At 48.5% G+C, this 10,684-nt stretch overlaps 1 protein-coding gene and 1 long non-coding RNA gene across 2 annotated transcripts; one reads left to right on the top strand and one right to left on the bottom strand.

Annotated features, from left to right (window-relative positions):
• Positions 1-5,092: 5,092 nt before the first annotated feature.
• Positions 5,093-6,773, bottom strand: LOC146759207 (inositol 1,4,5-trisphosphate receptor-interacting protein-like 1). The gene has a single exon (XM_085510266.1). It carries the CDS (start codon positions 6,764-6,766, stop codon positions 5,111-5,113), a length of 1,656 nt encoding a protein of 551 aa, XP_085366392.1. The 5' UTR covers positions 6,767-6,773; the 3' UTR covers positions 5,093-5,110.
• Positions 6,774-7,271: 498 nt separating this feature from the next.
• LOC146759206 (uncharacterized) lies at positions 7,272-10,070 on the top strand. The gene is made up of 3 exons (XR_014932276.1): positions 7,272-7,337; positions 8,816-8,890; positions 9,802-10,070. It is a non-coding gene; the product is annotated as an uncharacterized LOC146759206 (long non-coding RNA).
• The last annotated feature ends 614 nt before the right edge of the window (positions 10,071-10,684 follow it).

Raw genomic sequence — 10,684 nt, 5'->3', positions numbered from 1 at the left:
CCTGCATTTGGCGGAGCCTTGCAGCCGGAGCTCCAGGCTGGTGCCTTCCAGTGCCAAGCAGTGCAACTACAATGGGGGGCAAGTGGGAAGCCAGTCATCATGGTAACACTGGAGCACTTCTGACATCCTCCTCTCCAGATCCTCCTCTCAGGCATGTTAAACTTGACTCTGTGCTTATCTCAGGTCACTGTGCTTAGCGAAGGCCTTTACCAAAACAGTGTTGGAAATGTCAGTGAAGCAGCTCCTCAAACTGTTTGTATCCTGTTCCCCTTCTGCAATCTGGTCAGCCTCCACATGTGAGGCTTTGCTGCTGCTGCTCAGAGAATCACCAATGTGGGTTCCTCTGTAGGCAAACCAGTCAAAGCCCTTTGCATTATGCATCTATCCAGTGCACCCTCAATAATTTTGCACATGACAGCAAGTTGTTAGGAAGTGCTGATCTGCCTTAGGGTAAACAGGCCCCACAGAGAGACCAGGACAGGCTGATCAATAGGCTGGGGCCAATGGGATGAGGTTCAACAAGAGCAAGTGCTGGGGTCACCACCCCTGAGTGAAAAATCTTACATGCTTGGAAGAGGCAGAACACAGCAAAGACCCATTCCATCTTTATTCTTGCAATCTGAGCTGTATTTTTCCTTATTGAAGAATCCACCTTTGCTGGATTAGGACTTTTCCTGAAGTCATTCTCTGAACTGCATAAAGGATGAGCCAATGTCTAAATCCATACTGCTAGCACAGGAAAAGCAGCAGTGCTAAATAAACACGGGAATATATTTCCACAGGTTGGAAATTCTGGGCAAAATCAGTGGATAGAAAACTAAAAAAGGTGAGACTAAAAAGGAAGGGAAATAAAAACATTCCATCCAAAAATGACATTTCACTGTCACCATTACTAGAGATATATTCTTGGGTGCTCTGCTTTATATATGAATCTTACTTTGATGTTAAAAGAATGTCATAAAGGCAAGTATGAGACTCGGCTACCAACTAAGAGATTTCTTTGGCATTCGCCCACCAGGATCCGGCTCTGTCTGCATTCAGAGGCTGCAAGGCAGAGAACATGCAATGGTCCAGCCAGGGAAATCCCCCCGAGCACAGTGCCTCATGGACAGCCTCCCGTTCCACTCCTGCACGCTCCAGGCCCTGCAGGCACCCCCCAGAGTAAATGAATGAGCTCAGGAAGCCAGTGTGATGGTGGCAAGGCTGGGTGGTTGGTTACAAGTGCAGGCAGAAACTGGCAGCACTGCCCACTGACTCTGTCAGTGTCTCTTTGCTAAGTCCTTTGTTGTCAGTTTCTCTCATCCGCTTGTGGATGGACTCCTGTTCTGGGATTAAGAGGTATGAAGCCAAGCGGCATGTTGCATTGCATTCTTAAGGAGCATTTGTTGGGGTGAAAGCAGCAGAAGCAGAGATCCAGGCACCCTCTGTGCAGCCAGAACTGAGCTCCAAACCTGTAGGGCCATCCCCAACCTTGGGACTCTGGAAGCACTCAGCTGGCCACTGTCTTCTCCCCTCCCCATCCACATTAATGACTCCAGCAAGAAGCTGCTCCTCCCTGATCTCGCTAAACATCAAGTCATGACTCGGGGAACAAAAGAACCACAAGGAACACTTCAAAACTTCGAACAAAAGATGAAAGCTCCAACAATGTCAACTCAACCAGGTGTTGCTGTTTACCATGATGGCCTCATAATCCTCCAGATGAAAGGGGCCCTTTGCCACCCTTCAGGCAGTGAGACAGGGAGAGCAGCCGACATGATAAAAATGCTGTGATACATCCCTTTCATCAGCACTCCAAACAGTAAGTACGCAAAAATTATGGTTTGCATACAGCAATTTCTCTTTGCTTACACCATGCATTTCACTTAACTACAACCTATCCCACCGGGCAAACACATACAGAAATCCAGGAGCGCATTCACTGACTCCCATTTAAAGCTTGATTCAAACCAAAGAATGATCATTTAAAAGAGAGATGAAGGTTTCCAGCAAATGAAACTCACCATAGCAAATAAGGGGCCAAATACTGTCGTGAACACAACACAAAATCATGGGTGCTCTGATCTATTATTTTGGTGTTTCCTTGCTTGAAACCCTATAGGCAATCAGCTCCGCATGGCAATGCTCCTATAACACAAAGCCTCTTCCTTTCATCTTTGCGGTGCCACCAGCGATGGAATTAGATGATCATTGTGGTACTGTTCAGCCCCAGCCATCCTATGAGTCTATGATGATGATTCTGTGATTCTCTAACTGCTCCTCAGTGATGCTACAGCAATGCAGCATCCCAAAGATCAGCATGGAAAGGAGCAGTGAGAGCACAGCAAAAAGCCTCCAGGTAACAGCAGGGACAGGAAATGCTGAATGGGACTCTCTCTTCTAAATGGTCCGAGACAATAGCTGTTAGAAGGCTTAGCACCAGGTCAGGTTTGATAGGAGGAACTGCAGCTCACTATCATATGAAATTTCTCCTCGTTCTGGTTGCAAATTGCTGGAAGGCAATTCATCTTATCTACCACCTGCTTTCAGCTATACCTTGGCAAGTCCCTGTCCATGCGGGATTGCTCTGTCCTTGCTACCTGCAGGCAGAACCCAGAGATATGTTCCATCTGCAAAGGTAATAATCAGGTGGCAGGAGATGTGCAAGCCTCATCCACCTTTAGCACAAGGATTTACAAATCCTTCAGGAGCCCATGGACACAGAAGGGCAGAAAGTGCCATTTTTAACAGCAAACCTGTGCCAACCTCCCACTGATCACAGAGTTCTGTAGTATGTTGGGGTGCTAAGTTGTCTTTGCGAGGATTTATGAGTGCATACAGTAGTTCTGAGTAGATGGAGTGTTCTAGAATAGCTGAGTTAGGCCTGTAGGTTAAGAGTTAGTGGGCTGCGGGTTTAGGTAGGTGTGTGTATAGGTTCTCTCGCGTGCATCGGGTTTTGCGTAGCGGGTGTACGTGTCTGCGCGGGATTTAGGATGGCATATAAGGTGTGTGACAGAGCAATATATTGAGAGAAGACATGATGGCATCCATGTTTGTGTCTCTCTCCCCGGGACAGTTGAAGTCCTGGGATAAGTCAGGTTAATTGGCGAATACGTCAGTAGTACCTCTCAGATTACTTTCAAGAAGCTGAATTTTTTACCTAATCCTCTCTCTAAAGTGGATTTTTCATCTCTCTTATTTACTGATAAACTTCCAGGGCTAAGCATCTACAGCACAAAACAGACCTGTGTAGTTCATCACCACGCTATATTTTTGGTCCAACATGATGAAAAAATGGAGCAGACATTTAGAAAGATGACAAGAAGATCCAGAGCAGAGCAGTTATAGTCATTGATGATTATATCAAAATATTGTTGAAGGAATATTAAAACCCCTGCTTCAGGGTATAAAATAATATATACATTTTTGTCAAACAGGTGGACAGAGTAATATATGTTTGTCCACTGTGCTGCATTTATATACCCTTCTGAAAGGTCTATCATTTTTATATATGTAAAGGTATATTATTTCTATATAATACTGCTATCGATGGACATGAGATCTGGTCCTAATGAACTATACAGGCGTTTATGCACCATTTGTATTCGTAAAGCATCTACCAGGATGCGACCCCAAACAGGACACCCAGGGCAACACCAGCAGTATTTGGTTAAGAGCACATGAAAAGAAGCATATTGCAACAATAATCAGACAGCGATTTATGTCACCCATCATACAATCATGAAATGGCCGGGGTTGCAAAGGTCCACAGTGCTCATCCAGTCCCAACCCCCTGCTGTGTGCAGGGTCACCAACCAGAAGCCCAGGCTGCCCAGAGCCACATCCAGCCTGGCCTTGAATGCCTGCAGGGATGGGGCATCCACAGCCTCCTTGGGCAACCCGTTCCAGTGCGTCACCAGCCTCTGAGTGAAAAACTTCCTCCTAAGATCCAACCTAAACTTTCCCTGTCTGAATTTAAAGCCATTCCCCCTTGTCCTATCACTGCCCACCCTCACAATGTCATGGTTTTGTACATTTTTCTATTGGTATTCCACATCATAACATCATATAGAGCACAGAGAACAAGTACATGTCCCAGAGGGTCTCACAGTCAGAGAGGGAAACACATCACGGAAGTGATGCTGTCTCTCTCTCAAACTGCCTGGTAGCGAGTCTGGGTGTGCTTCCAAGCCGTGGCACCTTCAGTTTCAAAGTAGGCTTCTCGGTCTTCGGAAAACCTCTCTCTCTCTTTCCCTTTTATTTTACTTGGCTTATTAGCCTCAATTTCCATTAGATTGTAATTAGTAAAATAATAAGTTTTCCTCCTTAGATCGTTGCCACTTCTCTGTTTGTTTCCTTGAGTCCAGCTCCCATCTCCCTACCCCTTTCTTATTTTCCCTTCCTATACGCTGGGAGCCAGGGGGAACAGGAGCCTACTGCCCCTCCCCGTCACAGACATAGATTGATCTAGATAACACCGTGACACAGCAATTCCTCCTCTGTATACGCTCCCTTCAAGTACTGCAAGGCCACAACGAGATCTCCCCAGAGCCTTCTCTAAGCTAAACAAGCCCAGTACCCTCAACCATTTCTCACAGGAGAGCTGCTCCAGCACCCTGACCATCTTAGTGGCCTCTATATTCTTTCAATATACGTACACACGACGGCGAGATTGAGACACAACAGGATATATAGTTTATAAGAGTTTATTAAAAGTTGTTGTTGTTTAGGGAAATGGGGAAGGGAAGTCGGGTGATAGAAAAGAGATAGGAAATAAAAGCAAAGAGTCTTTGTAGAAAGCAAGAGAGAATTAGTCACCACTGGGTTTCCAGCATGACTCGTAGTTCAGATGTTGATCTTCAGTAGAGATGGTCGTCAGAGGGAGCAGGGAAGCATCTGTTTGCATCTTGCCTTCACAAGATACAATGGTTCCATCCCCAGATCTCCCATACCAAGATGGAGTCATTTGGTCACAGGCCGGATCTTCCACTGGTAAGCTCTCTCCAACGTGACACTGACTGCCACAAGGAAACAGCCACCTCTGGCCTCCTAAATAGGTCTCAGAGTCTTATTGCTCACAGGATGTGAGCTTGCAGCCAAAACAAGAGAAGGGTTCGGACAAAGGTCTCTCTCAGCGTCCGAACAGCAGCAGTCTGATGTAGCGATCTCTCAGCTCCCTGAACTCACGCAGCGCTATGGAGTGGGCGTCCGGGTCCTCCTCCAGGTGCTGGAAGAGGTTGAGCGGCTTGGCGGATCGGAAGGACTGCGGCAGGACAATCGTGCTGTGCACCGACTTGCTGCCAAGGAAGAAGTGGTTCAGGCATTTCTCATCCAGGCAGAAGCGCAGGTACCGCAGGAGATTCTCCATCCGATTCAGGAAATACTTCCTGCGCCACTTCTTCAAAGGGATGATGACCAAAGTGTGGAGGACAAGAGTCTTGATGACATAGGTGGAAAAGCCCATGCCCACTAAGATGCTGGCAAGCAACGTCAGGCAGTGCAGGTGGGAGCTGTCCTGTCCGGTACTCCTGGCCGTGTGCTGGAAGAACTTCTTTTCTGCCACAGCACAGCTCTGTGGCCATGTTGTGCTGGGCGTAAAGCCGGCGTCTGTGTTCTGGCTGGTCAGGTAGATGTCCGAGTATTCTTGCTGCACCCCGAACAGCAGCTCGACGAGGACTTTTTCCCCGCTGTAGGCTTCTGTCAGCTGGAGCTTGCAGGAGCGTCTGGAAGGCAGCACCTTCAGGCTGTAGGCGTGCGCGTGGTGGGTGGTCTTCCAGATTGCTGCCACCTGTACGGTGAACCAGGTGACAGTTCTCTCCACATCCAGGTAGGAGTCAGTGCAGAGAGTCTGTAGCAGGCTGGGGTCCTGATTTTGGCTCAGCTCTTCCTCATGGTGGTGGAGGAAGCACAGCACATTCCCCAGCTGCTTCTCCCTTTGGCACATGCACTGAAGCTCCACGCGGACGCGGGAGTTCCTTGCCAGCCCGTGCCCTTCATCTCCCAGCTCCAGGAGGAAGGTGTGCCCGGGGGGAGGCTCTATGGGCACGAGCAGGCAGTACACATTGTCCCACTCCTGGGGACTCCAGCCTTCAAAGGCACTGCCCACCCCAATGGCAGGCTGCAGCACCGGGAAGAAGCTGTTGGACCAGATGAATCTGAAGGTCTGCACGAGCTCGTTCATCAGCTCCTCCACTATAGGGCACCTGGTGGCCCTTCCTTCCACCTTTTCCAGGGCACGCCTTGTGAGAAATTTTGTCAGTGCTGAATCTTTGAAGTCTTCTTCCTCGTCATCCTCCTCTTCTTCCTGTTCCTCCTTTTCCACCAATTCCACCTGCTCCTGCTGTTCTACCTGCTCCTGCTGTCCGCCCTGTTCCACCTGCTCCTCCTGCACCTGCTGTTCCTCCTGTTCCACCTGTTCCTCCTGCACCCGTTCCTGTTCCTCCTGCACCTGCTGTTCCTCCTGTTCCACCTGTTCCTCTTCCTCCTGCACCTGCTGTTCCACCTGTTCCTCCTGATGTTCCTCCTGTTCCTCCTTTTCCACCTCTTCCTCTTCCTCTTCCTTCACTCCCGATGCCTCCTCCTTGCCACTGGAGCTGTCATTTTCACTGCTGCTTTTATCACGCTTTTTCATTTTTAGGGACTGCACCATGTTCCAAAAGAGCAACAGAATCAGTCCCATACTGAAACAGATCTTCCAGTGCTGCAGCAGAGCAAAGAGCAGAGATGACATGTCCACCCAGCTCTGCTGCTCATTCCTCTGCTCAATCTCGTGCTGCGGAGGTATCATGTGCTTTTGCAGATCAACCTCGCGCCGCTGCACGTTCTCGAGCATGAGCACATCAGTATTGACACTGACACTTAGCGCCCGCACCAACAATGCGAGAACAAACACCAAAGCCATGATCTGCAAGAGATGGGAGAGAGGGGCTCAGTGGGGCTGGGAGGGAGCGGGGCCAGGAGCCGCATGGCCCTGTGCTCAGGTAGGAGCAGTGGGTACGAGGGAGCTGGGTGGCAGCAGGGACCGAGGCCAGCGCTGGCAGGGACAGTTCCAAGCACTGCCCGTGGTGCTCCCACAGGGGCCAGTGTTTGCACCACATCCCTCGTCCAGCCCGACCTTCCCCTGCTGCTGCACTCACCATTGGCCCAGGTCAAAAATGCAGCAGCGCTGCCTGCCTGTGGCCCTAAACCCATCCCCTGCATTGTGATGCAATGCATTCCTGCTGATGTCACAAATGGGCTGCCCGACTCCACCCTTCTCAGCTGCCCAGGGTGGGCACATGGCCACTGAGCCACGGCACTGCCTCAATTTGGAGGCATATCTCTGGACAGAGCTCCTGGGGACGCTCTTTACTAAGCAGGTGGGAGCTGCCCGGGCCTTTCTTTAAAATAAAATGGGGTGGTATTTCCCATGGATGCTGTGCTCCTCATGTGCCACCCCACAGGTTATGTTCCAAACACACTGTCCCTGGAAAATCATTTGGACAGAAATGGAAAATCAAAACTACTGCTCCTGAGGAAACATAAGAATTTGCAGCATATGCAGAAACTCATTTTAGTGCTGAAATGCCACAGAGGGAACAAAGCTGAAGATCAGTGCCGGTCATGTCAAAGTCTCAGCACCTGACATCACACAGCCCTTTGCTGATTGCTCCCTCAGCCACCGGTGGTCTGAACGTCCTCTGAGCAAAAGGCCAGATGGCTCGATCCAAGCAGCTCAAAGGGGCTCTAACAATGATGATTAGGATGCCCACATGTGCAGCAGCCTCTTCAGCTGCATGGGCTCTGGCTCCTTTGGGTGAGCTTATGCTGTAGAGAAAACAGCAGGAGCAACTGCTGTCTACCCCATGTTGCAAAATCACATGTGCACGAGGCAGGAATATTTCTCAAAGGCCAACAGAGAAAGGCTTGGCTGGGAGCCTGTGGGTGTTGAACCAAGGCAGCCCTGCAGGCACAGAGTGGTCTGGTAGGTAAGGAGACAGCCCTGTAGGACAGGAGCGTGATGGCAGCTGTCAGACCAGCTGTGCTTCACCTGCATACCTTGCTGCCTGCAGCACAAGGCTCCCAGCCATGGCTGTATTGACTTCTGGGAGGTAAGGCCAGAGTCACCTCCTGAAGCCAGGGGAGATCCCAGATCAACAGGGTTGGAAGTCATTTGAACCTCACGAGATCCCCTAGACCAAATCCCCTGCTACAGCAGGTTCCCTAGTGTAGGTTTCTCCACAGAAGATAATCGCTCTTCTTCTCTGTTTCCAGTAACAAGGATATCAATAAATATTATTAACCAACAGAAGCTGTGTAACCCAGTGAAACAGGACCTATTCTTTCCTGAATCTGAATTCAGCATTCAGATTTCTGTACTTCACCAGTCTCTGGGTGTCTGTTGTTTCCTGCATTTGGCGGAGCCTTGCAGCCGGAGCTCCAGGCTGGTGCCTTCCAGTGCCAAGCAGTGCAACTACAATGGGGGGCAAGTGGGAAGCCAGTCATCATGGTAACACTGGAGCACTTCTGACATCCTCCTCTCCAGATCCTCCTCTCAGGCATGTTAAACTTGACTCTGTGCTTATCTCAGGTCACTGTGCTTAGCGAAGGCCTTTACCAAAACAGTGTTGGAAATGTCAGTGAAGCAGCTCCTCAAACTGTTTGTATCCTGTTCCCCTTCTGCAATCTGGTCAGCCTCCACATGTGAGGCTTTGCTGCTGCTGCTCAGAGAATCACCAATGTGGGTTCCTCTGTAGGCAAACCAGTCAAAGCCCCTTGCATTATGCATCTATCCAGTGCACCCTCAATAATTTTGCACATGACAATAAACTTCCAATCTCTACTTTTTGCATTTCAGGTAAACAACTAAACTGAATACTCATTAACAACCAAGAAATAAATCCGGACAAGCACTTGAACTGCACACTCACAGGTGAGCACTCACCACAGTGTGAATGCAGACTGTGTGCACAACTGAGACAAATGTAGTTTGCAGCCCTGGAAGGAGGATGCTCTCCACTGGTTCCCATCATTTATTGCTCAATTTCCCTCAAGTGAGACAACGGAGAGAAAATCAGCTCTGTATGCAGAAACCAGGAGCTGTCTATTAATGTGCTTGATTTTCACTAACCTGAAAATCATGCTTATCTTGTTCAAGTTTTTATGCAGGTCTTACTTCATATTTTTGAAAGAAATCTTTCTATGAAGTCACAAAAAACCTGTGATTTTTTGTCAGAAGTACTTTTCTAAACAAAACAGTGATGACGTATTTCCAGTTCTTCTCCAGTCAGTTCACACATGGCCTAGTGCATCCCCTCCAGTGGTGCACTCCCCATGTGAGACAGAAATGCGATGAGAAATGTCATTAAGTGTCATTGTGTTGTTATAAACTGTGAGGTCTGGAGGCTGCCACGTGGAAGCACCTCTGATTGGGAGTGAGACACTGAAGGAAGCTCTCATTTTGAAGGGCTTTTATCCAGTTACAGTGGGCTCATAGTTTCTCTGATGATGAAAATATAATTGAGGAAGGTGCTCCTGTCAGCAAGACTGATGCTAAAGTGCTCCCAAGCTTGGAAAGTGTTTTATTGTTTTTCTGTTGTTATTGTAGCTTTAAAAGACAAGAACGGGAGAGATGGCCAGCAATTCTTTTTGTTGAGTTTGAACTTGTTCTTGGTTGTGGCTGAGGCTCCTTCTTAACAGTTCGGGTTTAGTTCTAACAATGAAACTTTTAAATAATAGACATTTTTCAAACCATTCACAGTGCAGGCTGAGTTCAACTCCCTGGGAAGCCATCTGTGCAAAATCATGTGTGAAGGAATACTAAAAGTAAGTTTGCTTTTCCAGGCAGAATGTACTGCATAAAGCAGTCTTTAAAGCAGCCCATGCCTATGAGATCACACAAGTCATCTCAGCCTCATGCAGAAAGCACACAGTGAGGGCACGGGGCAGTCTGACCTCTACGCCTTTGGAAATTGAAAGGATTCACTGAACTTCTCCTCCAGAGAAAAGAGAGCTGTTGTTCCTTTTAAAGACCTATTTTATTTCTGAACCACAACACATCAGACCACGACCCAGCATCTGCCTTAAGATATCAAAAATAGTTTTCTTTTCAATGCTGTGTGAAATTTCAGGTTTTCCTTTTCTCATTCTAAGTGTGTAAATGCAGCACTGGCTGCTGACTGCCCGTGCTATGCTAACTTGTTTCAGAGATAATAGAGGTTTCTTCCATGAACACTGAATCTTATTTGCTGACTATTTCCAGTGGAGCACTCAGGAATATTTCTTTTAGTTTTCTTAAAAAGATAATCAAGAATATACAGATGTGCTCACAGTCTAAGTTGAGTTTGTCTCTATACTGACATCTTAATGCCCTTTTTTCCTGAAATCATGTTTCTTTTGACACCTGTCTGAGAACTGATCAGGGATGAGGGGAAGTCAGAGTTGCACCATGGTGATGCCACAGTTTTCCCTCACATTAACGCTGCACGGGAGAGTTGGTGGAGACAACTGCGGGGTGCTGAGCTGGGAGGAGGAGGAGGGGGAAACGGCACCTGCTGAGCCTTCTGTGCGCCGGCTGTGCTGTGCTGGGGCTGCATGGACTGCAGGCACTGGCTGCTGCCTGCCTGCACGGGCTGCTGGGGGAGCATGGAGCTGAGCCCAGGCAGTGCCCCATCAGAGCAGCCAGCCCATCCCTGTGGGATCGGATGAACCTTTACTGCTTTGCAGT

The sequence above is a fragment of the Coturnix japonica genome, chromosome 10 (assembly GCF_054131305.1).
Source record: "Coturnix japonica strain WE chromosome 10, WE-NBRP24, whole genome shotgun sequence".
NCBI lineage: Eukaryota > Metazoa > Chordata > Aves > Galliformes > Phasianidae > Coturnix > Coturnix japonica.
Note: the sequence above shows the minus strand (reverse complement) of the source record. Positions and strands in the feature narration are given on the sequence as shown.